Genomic DNA, 24650 nt, shown 5'->3' on the forward strand with positions numbered 1-24650 from the left:
TACTAAATCATCACTTGTCCCAGCGAAGCTAAGGGGGTTTTGAGTTTAAAACTCCCTACCAGTGGGGTTTGCAGTCAAATCCCCCTCTTCTATAAAACAAAGCCAAAAAAAAAGAATGTAAACGACAATACCCTAATTCCAAGAGCATAGCTAAGGAAGATTTTGATTTTAAAACCCCCTCCGAAATTTACGATAAAACCCCCTCTTCAATATAAGGTTATCCATACCTTAGTCACCAGATTCTATGAGCGTAGCCAAGAGGGGTTTTGTGTTTAAAACCCTCTTCCAGAGGTGTTTAAAGCTAAAAAACACTCTTCAATATAAAAAAGCAAATTACACACTCAAAATTCTATGAGCGTAGCCAAAGGGGTTTTGAGTTTAAACCCCCATCAAGCGGAGTTAAAAGCTAAAAAAAAATTGTTCCATATAAAAAAAGAGTAAATTACACACTCAAAATACTATGAGCGTAGCCAAGCCAAGGGGGGTTTTGAGTTTAGGAGGTGTTTTTTTTTTAAAGTTTTAAACCCCTCCTAATGGTTTTGAGATTAAATATTCCGATACAAAGAGTTTTGAGGTTGAAAACCTCTCTCTTCAATTTTATTCTAAAGCAAACTACAGTCACCTAATTCTATGAGCCTAGCTAAGAGGGTTTTGAATTTTTAAAAAAATCCACAGATTTTTTAGTTTAAAACCCCCCAAAATGATTTTGACAGTAAAATTTCCCTTTTCGATATAAAATCTAAAGCAAACTACAGTCACCTAATTCCAAGAGCGTAGCCAAGAGAGGTTACACATTTCTACTAGTGGCTTGGCTCCACTTAAAAAAGATTAAATGTGGCTTAACTAGGTTTTTGTTTTGCATTCACCCCCCCCCCCGAAAAAATCCTGGCTACGTCCCTGGTTCCAGGTAATTATTCAGGCCTTCTATAACTGCAGAGAATGTGGTCACAAAAACGCTGAGAAAAAAAAAAGCGGCATCTTTGCAGCAGACCAAAACTATCCGAGGAAAAGGTGATTTTAAATGGCCTCTGGAAAATTTTGATTTTTTGTTAAAGCTGTATATTTCTGTGCCCTACAAGCAATAAAACAGATTTCAACAGAGTCCATCTTTTAACGAATTAGTTTCTTAAGAGTCACGTGACGGCTTAACACAAGAAAGTTTAGATTGCTGCTTGCCTACAGGGACTAGTGAAAATAAATTGACTCGTCTAATGAAGAAAGACAGCAAGTCGCTCATAGGCCAATCCTTTCTTTAATAATGTACGAGTAGCATTGTTCACTTCAAGCTATGGTATATTTAGCTTTGTTATTTAATGGCAAGACATAAGAGATAATCTCTTTCTGGGTCAGCTATATATAGGTGTGGGCAAATCTCAAAACTTTGTTGGTATCAGTTTCGTGTGCTGTGCACATTCTAAGTATCTGTTACGATTTACTATAAGGACTGAAGAAGACAGAAACTAATATAGTTTTGCGTAACTTGAACATTTTTGTTTGTCTCGAACTCAGATGTACTTATACTTTCTGGAATGAAAACAATAAAGCAAATCATTAACACGTTCAAAACGGTGGAAAATAATGACCTTATATATTTTAAATAGCCAAAAAAAAAACCCATTAATGTCGTTGGTTCAATCCCCATCTGGTTAATTTGCTTTTTTTTTTCAATGAAAAATAAAATACACAATTAGTTTGCTTTAGTATTTTAACATAAAGTTTCAATGTTATAGTATATTACATGTTTTAAAATTCTGGATGCCAAAAAGTGAGTTTTTTTTTTTAACTAATTCTGTTTTAAAAGTCTCAGACACACACCCAAAGTTCAAATTAATTACGCCTTAAATCAAATTCCCTTCATGATGTCAAGACATGATTGTCAGATGTAGAATTTGACATCTTGGTATCAGTCCGTAGCTCATACCACGGGGCAAGGCAGCAATTTATTCTGTTAAATAATGAATTAATTATGTCTATCGCCGTCTCCAGTGATACTGTGAACTCTGCAATATTGAGCGTTAACATTCAAGAAGATCGAATCAGGGGCTTAGTATAGCCTAAATACCCATTAGCGCAATATTACGCCCCTGGTTTTAACATAATAAATTGATTGTAACTCAAAAAGCTGCGCAGTGCTACTAAGAATTAACAGAGAACCATCGTCCGCTGTCTCGTAGAGGAACAGATAGGACAGGAACTTGTCTTGACAACGGAAGTAAACAAATGGCGCTGCAATGTAAAAACGTGTCGTCGGTTCATCTGGTATCGAGGCTACACTACTTGGTCACGTTTGGTTGTACCGCGTGCTGGACAGCTGGAGTTTCAGTACGCTCTACGCGCGCGACCCAATCATTACCATAATGATGTGTTTGTATGTTACACTCTATTGACTTGAACTGTACAGGAATGTGATAAATGCACTTTATCAAGGCTATAGGTCTACATAATAATAATCTTATAGAGTATAGACCATTAGCTGATTAATTTACTAGGTACAAACCATTATGGGCAAATTTAATTTTTTTTTTTCTCTTGACTTCTTGCGTCTGAAGAAATCGGAATGTTGGACTCTTGATCTTGTCTTGATGGACCTCATTCACCAATCGTAAACAAACAACATTTTGCCACGCTGTTCTCTATATCTTCTATACAAATTACGCAATCCATAAAGGCTGTCACGTGATACGTAATTTTTCATAGTTTTATCAATAGTATCACGTGGCTAAATGTTGTTTGTTTACGATTGGTGAATGAGGTCCATTGTCTCATTCCACATGTCGAGGGTTGGAATCAAATGAAAGGAAATTTTTGTTCCTATCTTGTCAGCCTTTCCACACAAGATATGGTGTTTTGTGTGTGTGTGTGTGAAGGGTGAAACGCGGTACCTTCAAGTGGACATGGGATGACCATATAAGCGTTTCACATCTTGCCTCCCATCCGTTACAACAGTTCTCCCTCCATCATGTCGAATGTTTATCTATTAGTAGCATGTCTTAGAAACGTGAACTAAAGCTATAGATCTATAGATCTAATTGATAAGATCAACTATTGTTCCTCAACCAACGAGGGACAATCTCATGGAAAGTAATTCACTCACATTAGTGTCAAGTGTAAACATGTTTTCCCATTCTTAAGAGCTCTAGTTGGTAGCATCTAAATTTATTGCAATGTCATCTAATTAATTGCGCGTCGAAAAACTTAATTTTTTTAAAATCTAAAATGAATTTGTCGATTCGCAAAGCTTAAAAGTGATTTTTTTTTTCAAACAAAAATTTTGACCTTTTCTCTTTGACCTGTAGGCGAAAACTAGCGCCATCTGGTGTTAGATTGAAGTTCGTCTCAAAGCATCAGATTTTAATTCCGTTATTTTTTTGTCTTTTGTCCATTTTTCTTTCTCCTGCGGTTTTATTTGAAACCAATGAAAAGATTTAAGCGAGAAAGAATGTCATTTATGTCTACAGGCTGCTTGCATGGATTGTCCGGCACTGGGCGTCCAGATGACAATTCAGCCACATTCATTTCACATGATCGAACTACAATTAAACTCAGGAACTGACAAGATGTAATGCAAAACAAAAAGCGGGCCTTCAAAAAAAAAAAAAGATTCCACAACTCTTTCTCTTTGCACTTCTTTTTTTTTTTTGTTTTAAAGTTCAGAATTTGCTTTAATGTCTTCTATTTAATCTTCACTTGTCTGTGTGTGTATCTGTCTATAAGTATGTGTGTGTGTGTGTGTGTTTGTGGCAATATGTGTGTAACAGTGTTTTTTTTTCCCTCTTGTTCAATCTGTGAGCTCCTTACAAGATGGCAGTCTCTAAATGTGAGCAAATAATGTTCAGACGTTAGCAAAACACACAACAAAATGAAAAAAAAATCTTTTCTAGCTCATCGATACATTCTCATCGATACATCGAGTGGCGTGAAGTACCGATGTATGTTCATAATTTTTAATTCAATGTGCTGAGCTAATGACACCGTTTGTTTTCTGGAGCTAATGACACCATTTGTTTTCTAGAGCTAATGACACCATTTATTTTCTAGAGGTAATGACTTTTTGTTTTCTAGAGCTAATGACCATTTGTTTTCTAGAGCTAATGACACCATTTGATTTCTAGAGCTAATGACACCATTTGTTTTCTAGAGCTAATGACACCATTTGTTTTCTAGAGCTAATGACACCATTTGTTTTCTAGGCTAATGACACCGTTTGTTTTCTGGAGCTAATAACACCATTTGTTTTCTAGAGCTAATGACACCATTTGTTTTCTAGAGCTAATGACACCGTTTGTTTTCTAGAGCTAATGACACCGTTTGTTTTCTCTAATAACACCATTTGTTTTCTAGAGCTAATAACACCATTTGTTTTCTAGAGCTAAAGACACCATTTGTTTTCTAAAGCTAATGACACCATTTGTTTTCTAGAGCTAATAACACCATTTGTTTTCTAGAGCTAATGACACCATTTGTTTTCTAGAGCTAATGACACCGTTTGTTTTCTAGAGCTAATAACACCATTTGTTTTCTAGAGCTAATGACACCATTTGTTTTCTAGAGCTAATGACACCATTTGTTTTCTAGAGCTAATGACACCGTTTGTTTTCTAGAGCTAATAACACCATTTGTTTTCTAGAGCTAATGACACCATTTGTTTTCTAGAGCTAATGACACCATTAGTTTTCTAGAGCTAATGACACCTTTTGTTTTCTAGAGCTATTGACCAATATCCACTTATCTTATAAACTACAGAAGTTCCTTCTATGTCTTGTTCTAGTCACACGTTACCTATAAACTTAAACTCTGCTAAGTCATTGCTTTTCCTGGCTGATTCAAGCAACCCAAGTGTTCATGTTTACGTGTTTTCGACTATTAATATAATCATATTTCCTCTTAATTGTCTTCTATACAACAAATACATTGTTCACTCCTTTTCCCTTTAAATGTTTCTATAGTCCTGCCTAGCAGTTCATTTTCATATGTAACAAATGGTCGCGAATTTTAGAACAGGCGAAAGTGACGTAACTTTGTACTAGAAGTATGGGCTTATTAGAAAGCTTCTATCAACTCACTTTGTACTAGAAGTATGGGCTTATTAGAAAGCTTCTATCAACTCACTTTGTATTGTACAAAGTTTGAACACGGAATGTCCCCCACACCCATTCTGGGATCTAGCAGAGACCTTTGTAAATTATTCACTGACGTAGATATACATGAATCAATACAAATGTAACAAATTAATAATTAAATTACTTGTTATTACTTTGTTTGATAAGAACAAGGGAAATTAGCCTACTCAAAGATATGGTTAAATATATCCATTTCGTCCCCTTAAACGATTTTACAGGTTATTTATCGCATACCAATTCTCGGCTTTTAGAAGACTAGGTCGATTGTGTCAAAACTATGTATTTTGTTGTTCTAGAAATATTGGTTATTTGTTCTTGAAAGCTTAATATCTAGAACACTTGTTAGAAAATATTTGATTGATACATAAATGTTAGCAGTTCGAAAAGATGTATGCATTGACCCCTTGACAAATTGTCAAGTTTTGAATTGTCTCTATTACTAGCACTGATAAAAACACATAAATATACAAGCTATCAAGCAAATATTCATTGAATTGTAGAAAGACTCCATCTTGAAGTGATGATCCAAAGTAGCAGAACTAGAGAGAGAGATAACAGACAACAAAGTTTACCTGTCTAGTCTCCCAACTGTTCTGACTCTTCAAGTGTCTCTGTTCAAGTCTCTGAGAAACCCGAAAACTTATTTGAATGAGAATCGACGTAAATAATGTTTAAACACTCGGAGTCCAAGAAGGGAAATAAATCAAGAAAAAAACATTAAAAATACTTTAAGACAAAAAAAAGACAATACCTTCTTGGTGCCCCTTATAGAACGACTGTTTCTCTCTTACACATGAATGAATGTTTGATTACAAATACAATGCAACATTCTTTAAACCCCCCCCCCCCTTTTTGTCCCCGAGAAAGAATCCTGGTTAAGTGAATGCATAGATCTGGTACACTTTCTAATATTCCAATCATAAGCATTTAGTTGTAGGCTTAGAAGACAAAGCGCCAAATGTTCCCGAACATTAATGTATTAAACTATTTAATTCCTGTGTGACCGACAAGCTACTATTTGTTTACAACTGTTAAATTTCCTAGAAAAATCGTTAGAGCCGTTTTTGAGATCAGCATCCAGGTTCATTGGCATTCATGAAGTTCTGACTTGACTAGAGGTATTGTAACTAGTCTCTTAGTGCTGGGCTATTAGAGATGAATCATTGACCCTGGGAGTTTGGGATTTGGGAGTTTTATGAACTAAGTCAAAGCTACTTTTACATTACAGTTAGGCGTTTAGAGTCACGGGCAGCTACATGGCATACCGAGCAATATATAGGAAAACATTCACTTAGTATCTTTGTTTCTGCTGTTATCTCTATGACTCTGGTGGATGCGACTATTTAACAATTACAACCAAATTTTTTATTATGCCAGCTAGAAATTAGCTAGTTCGTCATGGTGGTCACATTATGCTTTCATTATTCATTGACCACAAACCAGTGGTCAGCTTTTCCTCAGCTGTCCCAGAAACCTCTAAGTCTCAAGGGAATGTTACTTGCTAAAGTTATGTAGACTTAAGTGCTTTGTCCCCCTTTAAGTACACTTCAACACAAAGACAAGAGAAGTCTGTCAGAGTTACGTTTCCCTGGAGTATAGTGTGTCCTGACTATTCAGTACAGACTATGCGATATTCCTCACTATAGAGTAAAAAAAGTAAACATTTTTCATATCATAAATAATTTATTGATAAAAAAAGAAGTATCTGTTAACAATTCACAGCCTCGGATATGCAAGTCTAGTTCAAATGAATGGGTGAAGTTATTGTTCAGTACACAAATCTTATGGACTAAAGCTTAGAGGGTTAGTTGTCAAAAGTAGTCTGAAGCTCTGGCACTTATTGTATTGTAAACGTTGCGTCTTTGCTTTAACAAATATATCTACAGTGCAATCCTATCTTGTCTAGTAGTTTGGGGTATTGTCAGGGGCAGGGGCAGGTATGGCGAAAGTAAATATTTTACTTTGTTGATATTTCGGTATGATAGTTATATCCCTTTCTTTAGGTTTGTAAATAGCCCCCAAAAATGTCAGGTTTTTTTTCTTGGCTCGTAATGGGTTACTTACGTACAATTAATTACTACTAATAAACTCCACAAGAAACTCCAGCTATCCTGGATAATAATAACTTAAATATAAAAAAATACATAATGACAGCAACAGTCTGAGAAAATACAAACCGCACAAACACCAGTCCAGGAACAACTGTCCAACCTTCCTGGACATGTAACAAGGCCCCAGTGACTAACACACTCTCTCTCTCTCTCACATCAAGGAAGACTAAATCATTCAGTTCACATCACATGCAAGACTATTCATATTCATAACCTGGAAGTAGATAAACAAGTGGATATAACTATCATACCAAAACAAAGTAAAATGTTCACTCTCGCCATTACTTGCCCCTGACAGTCATGTATATTCTTGTGTTTTACTGTTATGTTTACTTCTGTATGATCTTATAGACAAATATACCTATTTCAAAAAGAAATTACAAAAATACTCTCGTAACCACTTAGAACCCTCTATATTTATAAAGCTTATAAGAACTCTGTCTACCTAGTAGATTGTTTGAACATGTTTTTTCCTATTTCCCATAATGTGATGAAGTTACAACTTTTCACAATTATTCATTGATTCCATAAAAAAAAATTAGTTAATTAATTGTTGGTGACTAATTGTTTTGTTTGATATTGAAATAAGGGGAATAAATGCTACTTAATGAGAGACTTGTATGTATACCTATATATATAATTCTCTTCATGATTCAACAGTCTGTACACCAAGAAGTCATTTATTTAAGTCGGACTAGAGTTACTCCACGTAACTTTAGCGGCGAAAAAAAAGAACGGGGGGGGGGTGGGGGTGGGTGAAGAACAATTAGTATTCACCCGTCACTAAATATCAGGGCCGGACTTAACCATTGTGACCAAGAAGTCATGGAAAGATCACTCTTTTTTTTCTGCAAGTCGGTCTAGAGTTACCCCACGTAACTTTAACGGCGAAAAACAAAAACAAAAAGGGCCGGGGGGGGGGGGGGAGAACAGTAATCTACTCTGTATTCACCCGTCACTAAAAAGCAGGGCCAGACTTAACCATTGTAGAGCCCAATATGAAACGGATTTCGCGGGGCCCAGTTTGGGTAGGGATATGGATAATAAGTTAAAATTAAGAGTTTGTATTACAAAATTAATTGGTCTTTGCATTTTATTCATTCGTTATTACGTACAGAATTACTTTACGAGCCTTGCGTGTTGCAAAGTCATACAGTATATCATAAAATTTATATTTCCTACACAGGTCACGCTTAATAGCAACAATTACCAAAAGTTTCAATCTATCTACGAGAATTGTTGACCTCAAGTTATTCCTCATTAGTTTGAGGCGCGAGAAGCTTCTTTCACCAAACTCCACAATTATGGGTATTGCATAATGCCTTTTTTTTAATCGCGCGTAGGATTGGCGTTTTCCAAATTGAATGACACCCAAAAATGACAATTTTTGTCTATATATTTCTGGAGATTTTTATGAGTTTTGAAAAGATTTTTTCTAGGACTTTTTCTTATATTTTGCAATTTCAGGAGATTTCCAGGAGCTCCTGGTGAATCAGGAGGCCGCGGGATATCTATTATAAGTTATAAAATGGTTTAATTTAATAATTTACACTTAGAGTTAGCGCAGGTGCTTTGAAAGTGCGGAGCCCTTTACTGTCGCATAGGTTGCAGTGGCCTAAGGCCGGCCCTGCAAAATAGCGGACTATGCTACCCCGTGGGTCGACTAGTATGGATTTATTCCCCCACTACGTTCGGACATGTTTTCTTCCTATTTCCTTATCTTAGATCAAGTTGAAATTTTGCATAATTACTCATAGTCGATGACAATACACAAATCAATCCAAACATTAACCAGTTAGTTAATCGTTTCATCATCATCATCATCATTCCTTTGAGTTCCTCATGGAACATAGGGCCTCACTAAAATCACGCCACTCTCCACGGTCTCTAGCTAGTTCCTCATGGAACATAGGGCCTCACTAAAATCACGCCACTCTCCACGGTCTCTAGCTAGTTCCTCATGGAACATTGGGCCTCACTAAAATCACGCCACTCTCCACGGTCTCTAGCTAGTTCCTCATGGAACATTGGGCCTCACTAAAATCACGCCACTCTCCACGGTCTCTAGCTAGTTCCTCATGGAACATTGGGCCTCACTAAAATCACGCCACTCTCCACGGTCTCTAGCTAGTTCCTCATGGAACATAGGGCCTCACTAAAATCACGCCACTCTCCACGGTCTCTAGCTAGTTCCTCATGGAACATTGGGCCTCACTAAAATCACGCCACTCTCCACGGTCTCTAGCTAGTTCCTCATGGAACATTGGGCCTCACTAAAATCACGCCACTCTCCACGGTCTCTAGCTAGTTCCTCATGGAACATAGGGCCTCACTAAAATCACGCCACTCTCCACGGTCTCTAGCTAGTTCCTCATGGAACGTTGGGCCTCACTAAAATCACGCCACTCTCCACGGTCTCTAGCTAGTTCCTCATGGAACATAGGGCCTCACTAAAATCACGCCACTCTCCACGGTCTCTAGCTAGTTCCTCATGGAACATAGGGCCTCACTAAAATCACGCCACTCTCCACGGTCTCTTGCTAGTTCCTCATGGAACATTGGGCCTCACTAAAATCACGCCACTCTCCACGGTCTCTAGCTAGTTCCTCATGGAACGTTGGGCCTCACTAAAATCACGCCACTCTCCACGGTCTCTAGCTAGTTCCTCATGGAACATTGGGCCTCACTAAAATCACGCCACTCTCCACGGTCTCTAGCTAGTTCCTCATGGAACATAGGGCCTCACTAAAATCACGCCACTCTCCACGGTCTCTAGCTAGTTCCTCATGGAACATTGGGCCTCACTAAAATCACGCCACTCTCCACGGTCTCTAGCTAGTTCCTCATGGAACGTTGGGCCTCACTAAAATCACGCCACTCTCCACGGTCTCTAGCTAGTTCCTCATGGAACATAGGGCCTCACTAAAATCACGCCACTCTCCACGGTCTCTAGCTAGTTCCTCATGGAACATAGGGCCTCACTAAAATCACGCCACTCTCCACGGTCTCTTGCTAGTTCCTCATGGAACATAGGGCCTCACTAAAATCACGCCACTCTCCACGGTCTCTTGCTAGTTCCTCATGGAACATAGGGCCTCACTAAAATCACGCCACTCTCCACGGTCTCTAGCTAGTTCCTCATGGAACATAGGGCCTCACTAAAATCACGCCACTCTCCACGGTCTCTAGCTAGTTCCTCATGGAACATTGGGCCTCACTAAAATCACGCCACTCTCCACGGTCTCTAGCTAGTTCCTCATGGAACATTGGGCCTCACTAAAATCACGCCACTCTCCACGGTCTCTAGCTAGTTCCTCATGGAACATTGGGCCTCACTAAAATCACGCCACTCTCCACGGTCTCTAGCTAGTTCCTCATGGAACATAGGGCCTCACTAAAATCACGCCACTCTCCACGGTCTCTAGCTAGTTCCTCATGGAACATTGGGCCTCACTAAAATCACGCCACTCTCCACGGTCTCTAGCTAGTTCCTCATGGAACATTGGGCCTCACTAAAATCACGCCACTCTCCACGGTCTCTAGCTAGTTCCTCATGGAACATAGGGCCTCACTAAAATCACGCCACTCTCCACGGTCTCTAGCTAGTTCCTCATGGAACGTTGGGCCTCACTAAAATCACGCCACTCTCCACGGTCTCTAGCTAGTTCCTCATGGAACATAGGGCCTCACTAAAATCACGCCACTCTCCACGGTCTCTAGCTAGTTCCTCATGGAACATAGGGCCTCACTAAAATCACGCCACTCTCCACGGTCTCTTGCTAGTTCCTCATGGAACATTGGGCCTCACTAAAATCACGCCACTCTCCACGGTCTCTAGCTAGTTCCTCATGGAACGTTGGGCCTCACTAAAATCACGCCACTCTCCACGGTCTCTAGCTAGTTCCTCATGGAACATTGGGCCTCACTAAAATCACGCCACTCTCCACGGTCTCTAGCTAGTTCCTCATGGAACATAGGGCCTCACTAAAATCACGCCACTCTCCACGGTCTCTAGCTAGTTCCTCATGGAACATTGGGCCTCACTAAAATCACGCCACTCTCCACGGTCTCTAGCTAGTTCCTCATGGAACGTTGGGCCTCACTAAAATCACGCCACTCTCCACGGTCTCTAGCTAGTTCCTCATGGAACATAGGGCCTCACTAAAATCACGCCACTCTCCACGGTCTCTAGCTAGTTCCTCATGGAACATAGGGCCTCACTAAAATCACGCCACTCTCCACGGTCTCTTGCTAGTTCCTCATGGAACATAGGGCCTCACTAAAATCACGCCACTCTCCACGGTCTCTTGCTAGTTCCTCATGGAACATAGGGCCTCACTAAAATCACGCCACTCTCCACGGTCTCTAGCTAGTTCCTCATGGAACATAGGGCCTCACTAAAATCACGCCACTCTCCACGGTCTCTTGCTAGTTCCTCATGGAACATAGGGCCTCACTAAAATCACGCCACTCTCCACGGTCTCTTGCTAGGTTTTTTATGGCTTCCCAGCTCTTTCCGGTTCTTTCGGCTTCCTCTAGTTACTGCGCCGCCATGTTCTGTTTGGTTTTCCTCTACGTCTTGTTCCCTGGGGTTCCACTCTAAGGCTTGTCTAGCTCTGTTGCTGTTATCTTTTCTAAGGGTGTGACCAATCCATCGGCGGCGCTAAAACGTCCTGCTTCGTTTATTTTAAGGCCTACTCTTTTTCCTACTTCACTTAAAGTTGTGACCTTTTCTTGCATATCCTGTAGTCTGTGTGATAATAGGGCTATGCCATCAGCATATTCCAGATCTTCCAGCTTTTGTGTGAGAGTCCATTGGATTAATCGTTTAGTACTAATTAATTAAATTTGTTTTCTATAGCTGAAAGGTATTTGAACTCTTAACCTTAATGCCAAATCTGAACATTTAATCTATTACACTTTTAGAGCTCTTTCATCCTTTCCGTCATTTCATCGTTATAAGCATTGCCTCAATACGTTTTATTCTTATCTTATAAGTGATGTCTCTTCGTTGGTTTTCTTTTTATTCTAGCATGTTTACTTTAGCTCAATAGAAAGAAAGAGAGAGAGAGAAAGAAAGAGAAAGAAAGAGAAAAGAAAGTGTCAATAAAAATACAAACTGGGTGAGAAAAAAAAAAAAGAAAGAAAGAGATAAAAATAAAGAGGCAACAATTTAAAAAAAAACAACGACAACAACGCTACGTCTAAAGGCTCGCGTGTAATCTTTCCTTAATGAGACCCATGTCTGTTACTCACCCCAACACTTGGCCCATCTTGAGCCCTCACCGCGGAGGCTCTATCGGTTACACAATCTCTTCAGGACGTTTCCAAGTGGTCTGGAGTAGATTACACCTCAATCCCTCATCAGCTCGAACCCCCCCCCCCCCACCCTTTTCACTTTAGCCATGTTTCTTTTGGAGACAAAAAGAAGATAAGAAAGATTTGAGGGGAACATGGTTGTCGAAATATTACTCCGCGTTAGGATTACTTTTCTTGCGCCATGACACCAGCAGTTTAAAAAAAGCAACATGCATAATGAAAAATAAGACGCTCTAATACAGCTACAATACTCAAACAAGGAACTATTCCAGATGGCTCCGAAACGCCTAGTTTTATGAAAAATTCAAATTGAAAGGCATTACTGTCAATAAACTTATTTTAGCCTTATTTCCAACTAAAGATAATTACTGCTGTACAATTAGACATTAAAGTGGAAGAAAAATAGTTTTTAAAATACTTTTTTTTAACAAAGCGTATATCAAGAGTATATTTGTATCGGACAGCTGGAGGTCACTCACAAGGGCCGCGGGATACCCATTTGAGACCAAAAGAAAATCCGCTGTTGAGGGCAAACGCAGACCGCGAAAGGAAAATCTAAATCGACCACCTGCGGACAATGGTTATGCTTGCCTTGGATGTGGCAAAGTATGTAGGTCGCAGCTGGGGCTGCGCACCCACGGGAAATACTGCATTCCTCACTAATCTTCGGACTCGAAGACAGCCTTATTATTATTTTTATCCTAAATTTTGAAAAAGAATGGGGTATCTGGGTAAAGATTATGGTGATGGCTTTTTAAATGTATTTATAAAAAAGCTATGCCCCTTGAATTCGATTCGACGGCTCAAGCCTCCTCTATCTATTGTAATATCCACTGTACCAGTGAATAGCTTATATGAATAGAAGGCTTTATGGTTATATAGTGTTAGTTTCAAACATTCAAGCGACAAAGTATAAAGAAGACTAATTCAACTTATACCGCCACATCAGTCAAGTACGATTTCTTTCCCTTGTTCAATGTCAAACAAAATAATTAATTACCAATAATTAATTAAGTAATTGGAAACTTTTTTTTTTACTTTATTAATTCTTGTTTTGTCTGGTATAAGAAATAATTGTGCATAGTTTAAATTTGATTTGAGAGTTGGTGAGGGAGTAATCACGTGTTCAAACAGACAGACAGACAGACAGACAGAGTGAGTTGATATAAGATTTGTAATAATAAAATGTACATTCCCGTTTCAAACTCTTTCTATGACGTCATTCTCGTCTGCGCTTCACTTCCCATTGGTTAAAATAGTTAATGCTGCAGACGACTCCATAAATTTACAATTATTACATTTGTTACACGTTTTAAAATAGATTTTTTTTTCAGGTTCACAAGGAGGTCGGGAAAAATGTCAAGGCTTACTGGTGCGTCAACAACTGGGACGCTGTCCTGTACAGCCGGCTGTACGAGATCTACATGCTGTTCCTAATGTTAATTCTGCCTTTACTCATCATGACATTCGCCTACGTCAGCATTATACGTGAACTCTGGACCATGGCCAGTCTCAGGTCAAGCATGACCAGGTAAGATAGAACAAGAGCCCTCTTTAAAAGTTCGAAACTAAACATTGCTATTTCTGCCGAGAAATCAAATCAGAAGATACTGTACAGACTCACGTGATTAGAAATACAGGGAACTAACACACATCCAAGTGAAATTACTTCTTCTCCTGAACTTGTTGCTTAAGTCCCCTTGCAATCATTCAAAGTCTATACCTATACCAGGGTTATATAGTAGCGTGTGGCTTAGTGACATCAACGGCTAGGCTACCTATCAAGGGGGCTCTAGTTCGAATCTCGTCTCGAGCTGAGTTTGATGAGCGCATAAGGGCAGCACATAAGCCTTATCTCAGCAAGCCCCCCTCCTGCTCATTTCCACTAAAGAGTATGGACCTTAATGCCAGAGAAATACACTACTACTGTTCATATACAGTTATTCTAGGATATTTTTTTTTTTTACTTATGCACGATTTATCGATACAAGGTTTTAGTTTTATGAAAATAATAAAGAAGAGGACATTGACCTAAGAAACTGTTTTACAATTTACACTTAACTAGACGAGCTAATTTATTTCATGGCTGGTTGTTTTTCCCTCTATTTTGAATATTATGTGACTATAATGATATTTGACTGCCCGAAAAGGTTAATGACACAGAAAGTAACTTGCACCTCGATGTCTTTATACGTTTGATTCCATATAGTAGTCCTATGAACTGATTAGTCCTATGAAGTCATTAGTCCTATGAAGTCATTAGTCCTATGAACTCATTAGTGCTATGAACTCATTAGTCCTATGAACTCATTAGTCCTATGAACTCATTAGTGCTATGAACTCATTAGTGCTATGAACTCATTAGTCCTATGAACTCATTAGTGCTATGAACTCATTAGTCCTATGAACTCATAAGTGCTATGAACTCATTAGTGCTATGAACTGATTAGTGCTATGAACTCATTAGTCCTATGAAGTCATTAGTCCTATGAACTCATTAGTGCTATGAACTCATTAGTCCTATGAACTGATTAGTCCTATGAACTCATTAGTGCTATGAACTCATTAGTGCTATGAACTCATTAGTCCTATGAACTCATTAGTGCTATGAACTCATTAGTCCTATGAACTCATTAGTGCTATGAACTCATTAGTGCTATGAACTCATTAGTGCTATGAACTCATTAGTGCTATGAACTCATTAGTGCTATGAACTCATTAGTCCTATGAACTGATTAGTGCTATGAACTCATTAGTCCTATGAACTCATTAGTGCTATGAACTCATTAGTCCTATGAACTCATTAGTGCTATGAACTGATTAGTGCTATGAACTGATTAGTGCTATGAACTGATTAGTGCTATGAACTGATTAGTGCTATGAACTCATTAGTCCTATGAACTCATTAGTGCTATGAACTGATTAGTGCTATGAACTCATTAGTGCTATGAACTCATTAGTGCTATGAACTGATTAGTCCTATGAACTGATTAGTCCTATGAACTCATTAGTGCTATGAACTCATTAGTCCTATGAACTCATTAGTGCTATGAACTCATTAGTGCTATGAACTCATTAGTCCTATGAACTCATTAGTGCTATGAACTGATTAGTGCTATGAACTCATTAGTGCTATGAACTCATTAGTGCTATGAACTGATTAGTCCTATGAACTGATTAGTCCTATGAACTCATTAGTGCTATGAACTCATTAGTCCTATGAACTCATTAGTGCTATGAACTCATTAGTCCTATGAACTCATTAGTCCTATGAACTCATTAGTGCTATGAACTCATTAGTCCTATGAACTCATTAGTGCTATGAACTCATTAGTGCTATGAACTCATTAGTCCTATGAACTCATTAGTGCTATGAACTCATTAGTGCTATGAACTCATTAGTGCTATGAACTCATTAGTCCTATGAACTCATTAGTGCTATGAACTCATTAGTCCTATGAACTCATTAGTGCTATGAACTCATTAGTGCTATGAACTCATTAGTCCTATGCACACATTTTGACCCAAAGTTAAACAATTTTCGACTATCAAACTTTCACTGACATTTACATTGATACGTTTTTATGACAATAACTGCAAGTCACACCTTGGATTGGAACCTTCTGTGTGGGTGGACGCGATTCTCGAAAACGGCTCTTACGTTTTTTCTAGAAATTTGACAGTTGATGTATATTGTTGGGAAAAGACCTACTCGCTCGTTGGCCACAGTGGAAAAACTCTAGTGTGAATGTTATAGTTTTTTAAGCGTAAAGAGAAAATGATTTCAATTTGGCTAGAGGACTAGAACATACTTATCTTGAACAATGTCTTCGGGTATTTCCGCATGAAGGCAACTAATCATTTAAAAGTTAAATAAATACATGTTGCGCACAGTCTTCTACGTCTAGACCAAAAGGCCAATAAGTGGAATATTATAAAGTCTAGTAGATTTATACATTTTCTTAACCAGGATTCTTCTTTGGGGTGTCGGAGGAATAGGTCGGAGTAAAAACAAAATCCCTTTTGTTAAATCTAACATTCATTTTTAAGAGCAAACAAATCACTCTATACGATTTATAAAGAAGATTTTTTCTTTTAAAAAAATGTACTGAAATCAGATTTATATCTATTAAGTGTTTGTAAAAGTACATAGAAAATAAGTAACTATTCATATTAAACAGCTAGTTTAGATTCATACTTTGGTTTCATTTTTAGTTTTTCGTGCATTTTATATTTGACCAATTCGTTTTGGATACCTCAATGTTTGTAATATGTTTTGTGTTCAAGCCGAAGTTACATTGTGAAAAGAAATAGCCAAAATAATACTACCAATGGTCAGTGTAGCGGAGTGACCAATGGGTCCAATACAGCTTGGTCTGCTGCTAGAGGTGTTGGTGGTGGCAGTGCCAGATTCGCTTTCAGGTAAATAATGTCCGGTTTTTTCAGATAAATTTAAAATTCTGATGACCATGATAATATTGTTCAGATTTTGAGATAAATTTAAAATCCTGATGACCATGGCAATGTTGCCCTGTTTCCTAAATAACTTACAATTCTGATCATTAGAAACACGTTGCCATTTGTTCTCAATAAGCCTGGAATACTTTGGATCATGTTAATATTGTCGAAATTGTTATAAAATTTTTTATCATATTATATTATATTATATTATATTATATTATATTATATTATATTATATTATATTATATTATATTATATTATATTATATTATATTATATTATATTATATTATATTATATTATATTATATTATATTATATTATACCTAAACAATGTAAAACATTGGTTCTTCTTACACTATGAAAATGACTTTGTTCAAAGTACCAGTGTGTTAGCCTGGCTTGAGACTCTGCTTTGTTTACACGCCACATCACCTTTGCCTGTGAATACCCAGTGGAGTTAATAGTACTAATGCAATCAAGCGAACATGGCCATGAATAACAATCACTGGAGATACAAACTAGGACAAGATTTACATTTCTGAAACGTCTGGAACAAGTCCGTAGGATCATGACCCGGCAATAAAGGGAGATAACCTAATGTTATCAACACCGTATCAACAAGATTACTCCAATAACTCGTTCGCCACGAAGGTTCTGGGAAATGGAAGTTCTATATCTTGCCCTAAAAACTGCAATAACCTTTTTTTGTTTTTGTATAGGTTGCTTACACTTTTGCTAAGAGCAATTCTAGTTAAGACTAAACAACTGTTTTTTTTCATATGACGATCTTTTTTCTTTGTTTTACATATGTCTATTTATATTCAACAGTGCGCTACTTTATCAAAGTTTATTACCAAATTATATAAGTCTTACTTGAGACATACTACATACAGACGCACAATACGAACATATAGATTCAAACCTTATTCCAATCATTACTTTCAGTCGTAATGTCTACTTTCAGAACAAAAAACTCTACCGGGGCCACTTGTCATTCAACAGGTGCCTCGTGCCACTCCACACCTGGTTCCAGCCCTGGCAGACACAGCGAAAGGTCGCCGGTAATACGCGCTCAGCCCAGGGAAGGAGATGACGACAAAACAAAGAAACAGGTGAGAATCTTTAGGTCAGTGATGTTCGACCTACATACGATCCGTGCAAAGGTGCACCCGGCCCCTCCATCTCTAAACCTCCGCCACAATGGTGACGGTTGAACATTTCCTGAAAGACACAGTTGTCCAAATGGGGTGGGTGGTTGGGCGACGTAGAGAATTATATATACAGGGAAGTTAACTTGTTCTCTCCCCTCCCCCCTCTTTTTTTTCTGAGCCGCGTTATCTGTCGCCGTGAAAGTTATGTGGGGTAACTCTAGTCCGAATTGCAGAAATAAAACTTATCTTTCCATGTCTTTTTCATCGAGGGTTAGAGAGTCGGCATGCGTCGTGTCCCGCATGGTTGGGCGACGTAGTGAATTATATATACACATTATTTTCTGTGACATTAATATATTTCAACAAACGTCCAAGGTGCATTGACTCACAATGTATTCGTTGACTGAGATCTGTGGGTAGTAGCCTGGAGTTCATTGCTCTGAAACCTCTAGTTTCTTTAAGGGGAGACGACTCAACATTTTAATGAACCAAGGCCAAAGGGTACATAACATTACTAACTCAAATTGAGATCAAGAAACAAAAATAAAGCCTTTAATATTAATTGAACTCATATTGACAACTAATTTTTTTTTCAACTTTACGCTTTCAAACAGTTCACGCACCAAGAAACACGCAAAAGTTGTGTATCTTTCCTACCCCAACCTGCTCGGTACGCTTGTGTCAAATCTCTTGAGTGGACCAGTGGGGGCAGAGGGCAGCTAGGAGAATGTGCTGCCTAGTTGTTGCGCTTAACATATACAACTCGATCCAGATTTTAAACTCCGGTCCATTTGATAAGTAGCCAAGCGGTGTATGTCTCTCAGCTACTTGTATTGTGCTGAACAAGTATCTACTTATACTGTAGTAGTCTTAAGCAATACAAGGATAAACAAAGCATTAAGTTTGTATGTATATAAATATTTCCTTAGCTAAAGATTGTTTATTGTAATCTTCGTAAAGTTTTCCAAGTTGAAGAAGTTTTCTTGATTTGCTAACCGCCATTTTTACAATACCTCTTTTCAAGTCACTACTTCTTGAAACCTGGGTGGAGCGGGTGGACGCGATTCTCGAATACTGCTCTAACGATTTTCCTAGAAATTTAACAGTGGATGTATATCGCTGAGAAAGAAATTATTAGCTCATTAACCATATGGGATTAGCTCATTAACCACATGGGAAAACTAATAAACTATAATTTTTCAAAGTAAAAATAAATGAATGTAAATTTGGCTAGAGACTAAGTTTAGGTCAAGACCCTACATCGGTTTTGAAAGGAATGCAAGGCATACAAGTGTATAATGAATAAATATATATGTATGGCTCCTTCTGTCTCGGAAGACATTGGATGCGTCCAGATGAGTCACTGCTTATGTCATATCAGGCTATATTATTTACAAAATACTTAATCTATATTATATCATAAAATTAAGTAACTTAATTGAAAAAAAAAAGGATTGACACTATCAGTACAATATATTAACCTCATATAAATGCATAGAAAAACAAAACGGTATGAGCCCGAAGCATAAGCCCACCCCGCATAAAACAAAACAAAAAACACTAGGGCTTGAACCTGCACAAAAAAGTGTTTCATTTTAAAAGGTGTTGTAAATGAATTAGACTACTCAATCAAAACAGGAATAATAACGCACGTAAAATAAAAGAATATAAAATGATTGGGTCATTAAGTTTCTTGACCAAGACAACTGACCTGCTTCACGTGTCCTGTGGCGCTCGACCTGGACCTGATCACATGAAGATTTCCATCGAAATGACCAAATGTTAAAATACTTTTAATTGAAATTTGTTGTTTGTTTTTAAATTTACATTGCTATCGGACTTATCTCTCTCTCACACACACACATACACAATAAAACACAAACACACAGACGATCACAGTGCACTTATAAGTCAACAAAACTAGATGTAAAGTACTAAGTCTTGTCTATTTCCTCTTTCTCTTAATTCTTAACTCCTTTTCCTAAACAACTAAATCCTATGTCTTTCTTGTCCTAATCTACTAAGTCCTGTCTATTTTCTCTTGTCATAATCTACTAAGTCCTGTCTATTTCCTCTTTTCCTAATGTACTAAGTCCTGTCTATTTCCTCTTTTCCTAATCTACTAAGTCCTGTCTATTTCCTCTTTTCCTAATGTACTAAGTCCTGTCTATTTCCTCTTTTCCTAATCTACTAAGTCCTGTCTATTTCCTCTTTTCCTAATCTACTAAGTCCTGTCTATTTTCTCTTGTCCTAATCTACTAAGTCCTGTCTATTTCCTCTTTTCCTAATGTACTAAGTCCTGTCTATTTCCTCTTTTCCTGGTCTACTAAGTCCTGTCTATTTCCTCTTTCTCTTAATTCACTAAGTCCTTTTCCTAAACAACTAAATCCTATGTCTTTCTTTTCCTAGTCTACTAAGTCCTGTCTATTTCCTCTTTTCCTAGTCTACTAAGTCCTGTCTATTTCCTCTTTTCCTAATCTACTAAGTCCTGTCTATTTCCTCTTTTCCTAATGTACTAAGTCCTGTTTATTTCCTCTTTTCCTAATGTACTAAGTCCTGTCTATTTCCTCTTTTCCTAATGTACTAAGTCCTGTCTATTTCCTCTTTTCCTAGTCTACTAAGTCCTGTCTATTTCCTCTTTTCCTAATCTACTAAGTCCTGTCTATTTCCTCTTTTCCTAATATACTAAGTCCTGTCTATTTCCTCTTTTCCTAATCTACTAAGTCCTAGGTACTTTTTTTTTTTAATTTACTAAGTCCTAGGTCCTCCTTTTTCTAACCTACGTCTACTAAGTCCTGTTTATTTTCTCTTTTCCTAATCTACTAAGTCCTGTCTAATAGGTAAGGCACTGACCTAGAAAATCAGCTTAAAACCTATTCATTGTTTTCCTACCATTTTTTCGTCTTTTTCCAGGTGATCAAAATGCTGGTGGCAGTGATCGTCGTGTTTATCGTCTGCTGGGCTCCCATCCTGATCAGCCAAGCACTGACCGCCTTTGACGTGATCAACAATCTGAACTACGGCTTCCTGAAGCCCATGCGGCAGGTGTTTTACCTGATGGCCTACGCCAACTCCTGCATCAACCCTCTCATCTACGGGTTCATGTCCAAGCACTTCCGGAGCACCTTTTACCACGCGCTCTGCACCTGCTGGAAATCTCCTCACAGTCTGAGGTCCCGTGTGCTGCACCGGCAGACGTCATGGCAGAGCCGGTCAACTCACATTCGGGAGCTCGGTGACCTTGAACTTACTTCGGTCGAGGTCGGCGGCTGTGGCTCGTGCACTCCCAGCAACGTGTGAAAACACAGCACGTGCGACTTGCCACGTGACACAGTATGGGAGTCTTTATTTACTACATAACCCCACAGGAGCGTCTTGCTACAGGACACAGTATGGTAGTCTTTATTTGCTACATAAACATAAACATAACAGAAACTCCTGTACGAAGTGTGTCCTTTAATTCTGTATGGCCTACACAGATATAATGAACACAAGTGAACACCTAAGATGGAAATGTTCCAAATATGACTTAGTCCAGCAGCCTGTGGAGACAAATGTTTTGTAGAAACTTAATTTAGTCCCAATTCATTGGATTTGGTTTTACTTTTAATGGATAGTAGAAGTAGGCCATTAATGAAATGATGTCAAAGTTGAACAAGTTCAATATAAAACTTACTTTTGTTTTAGGTCCTCGCTTAGATTGAGTGAAATCGCATCAATTATCAGGAAACGATTCTCTAGGAAAAGGTTTCTGTGCTGTATTTTCAAAAGCAATTTTTTAACAAATCTGCTCGAGTCAGATTCGTACTCAACGGGCTTTGCCACTGAGCTATTCATATAAAAATTGCAGGTTTTGTTAGTTATTAGTTAGTTTTAAATTTTTAACGAACGACCTAATTCTCTACATAAATGCGATTATTTTCATGGGTCGCCAGTCATTGAATTAGTACATTTTCCATATACAACCTGATTACTTAATAACGACTAATTGATGAACTAATTGGTTAAATTCCTGATTGATTTCTGTGTTGACATTGGCAGTAAATAGTGAGAAGAAGTAATGTATAGCAGCTTGTGACCAGACAGACGGAGTGACTTGATATAGGGTCGAGAAACGTTGTGAGAAATTCTGATAGCTGCTGAATGATCAGAGCAGGGCCAGTTTTAGGCATAGACAAACTAGGCAGCCGCCTAGGGACTCCAAATGGTCAGGACATTGCACTGAACTAAAAATAAATTACAGAAAACATTTCGAAACTTCGATCAGATCTCAAACATAAAATTCTAACGCTGTCTCTACTAGGAGATATGACTTTCAGTATTTGTCGATGTAGATATAGATGGTCAGGTTTTTAATAACTTGAGTAATTTTTTTTCACTGTGTCTTTTTATTCTTTTAAATTTTATGTGGCGGGCCACCTAATTCACTTTGCCTCGGGCCTCCAATAATCCAAGGACCGCCATGCTCATAGAGATGTAGTCTCAAGCTTTTTAGAAAACTGAACTCCATTTTATGATTGAATACATTTTTGACTAGAGTTATTGCCATCAAATATATTGCTGTATTTTTTTTATGTTCTTTGATTTTGAAACAAAACATTAAACTTGACTGAGAAACGTTTCAATATTTCAATCAATCATTCAATCATCTGTGGTAACAGAAAATAAAACTTGTACAGAACCAAATTACTTTGATAGTGGAAATGTTTTTGTAAAGAATTGAAACAATGAATAATTCAACTGAGAATGATACACGTTTAAGTCTCAACAAAAGTCTTTCGATAAAATGAAAACAAATATATCTTCCATCAACACTCTACACATCTACTGTCACACTTCTACACATCTGCTGTCACATTTCTACACATCTGCTGTCACATTTCTACACATCTACTGTCACATTTCTACACATCTACTGTCACATTTCTACACATCTACTGTCACATTTCTACACATCTACTGTCACATTTCTACACATCTACTGTCACATTTCTACACATCTACTGTCATATTTCTACACATCTACTCTGACATTTGTAGCTTGATACTTGTGCTTGGTGTAACGTACAGATGGTAAGACTAGAACTTTTGACGTAAGTCTCTACTGAAGTTTCAACTTTGTAAATATGTAGATATGTTTGATCGTCTGGCTTTCTTTGTTTCCATAGAACTGTAAATAGATTTATAGGATGTAAGACTCGACCACTAATGTAGAATTGTAGAAGCTCAAGGGTCACAAAGCCCCGATGTATGATCGATAATTATAATTTTATGGAAAAAACATTTTTAGCATAGTTTGTTAAATCGTAATTATCACAATAAAAAACAAAACAAAAAACTACTCATTTGAATAATTTTTTTTTAAATGTAATAGATCAATATTAAAATTTTATTGTAAGATTGCCAAATGCATTTCTTCTGCATGCAGTCATTCTCATTGACCTTGTTACCTAGATGAATTTCACATTGTACGCTACATTGTGCATGAATATTTTGAATGCGATACTTCAGTAGACTTAAGTAGACGTCAGTAGACTTAAGTAGACGTCAATAGACTTCAGTAGACTTAAGTAGACTTAAGTAGACTTCAGAAGACTTAAGTAGACGTCAATAGACTTCAGTAGACTTCAGTAGAATTAAGTAGACTTCAGTAGACTTAATAGACGTCAATAGACTTCAGTAGACGTCAGTAGACTTAAGTAGACGTCAATAAACCAGTAGACGTCAGTAGACTTCAGTAGACTTAAGTAGACGTCAATAGACTTCAGTAGACTTCAGTAGACGTCAGTAGACTTCAGTAGACGTCAGTAGACGTCAGTAGACTTAAGTAGACGTCAATAGACTTCAGTAGACTTAAGTAGACGTCAATAGACTTCAGTAGACTTAAGTAGACGTCAATAGACTTCAGTAGACTTAAGTAGACTTTAGTAGACTTAAGTAGACGTCAATAGACTTCAGTAGACGTCAGTAGACTTAAGTAGGCGTCAATAGACTTCAGTAGACTTAAGTAGACTTCAGTAGACTTAAGTAGACGTCAATAGACTTCAGTAGACGTCAGGTTTCTTTCTACTCATTGTACTATTTGTAGTATCACTAAATCAGGACAATCTCTCACTGGGTGTATATGTAGGCCTACCTGTCTAAATCAATGAACCTTGACCTTTCGCATATTTTAATTTAGCAACTGATCCCAAACATTTGTAAATTAGTTTTGTGTAATTAGAAACAAAATGTAAATATTAGTTGTGAAATTAGCGCTTTACTAACTTATTTCAGTCTAATCATTTTTTTTATTTCCTACCTGTACTTGCAATTAGAAATCAATTGTTTGGACAAGTCCTTCCTTGACAAGCTGTAAATATTTTGTTTTGTTTTCATTTCTGGAATCATTTTTTACAACTGTTTTTTTCTTTTTTCAAGATTATTAATTGGTTTAAAAAAACGTGTGGGTGGATACAGATTTCGAAAACGGCTCTAATAGTTTTCCT

At 37.7% G+C, this 24650-nt stretch overlaps 1 protein-coding gene across 2 annotated transcripts in view; it reads left to right on the forward strand.

Annotated features, from left to right (window-relative positions):
- Positions 1-22783, forward strand: part of LOC106065568 (somatostatin receptor type 2-like) — a 129357-nt gene extending 106574 nt beyond the window's left edge. For both annotated transcript variants that reach the window (XM_056028359.1, XM_056028357.1), the window contains exons 6-9: positions 13885-14081; positions 16838-16972; positions 17976-18123; positions 21076-22783. In XM_056028359.1, the coding sequence (XP_055884334.1) occupies positions 13885-14081; positions 16838-16972; positions 17976-18123; positions 21076-21462 (867 nt within the window). In that variant the 3' untranslated portion in view covers positions 21463-22783. The remainder of the gene's footprint in view (positions 1-13884; positions 14082-16837; positions 16973-17975; positions 18124-21075) is intronic.
- Positions 22784-24650: the final 1867 nt, after the last annotated feature.

This window comes from Biomphalaria glabrata, chromosome 5 (genome assembly GCF_947242115.1).
Source record: "Biomphalaria glabrata chromosome 5, xgBioGlab47.1, whole genome shotgun sequence".
Taxonomy (NCBI): domain Eukaryota; kingdom Metazoa; phylum Mollusca; class Gastropoda; family Planorbidae; genus Biomphalaria; species Biomphalaria glabrata.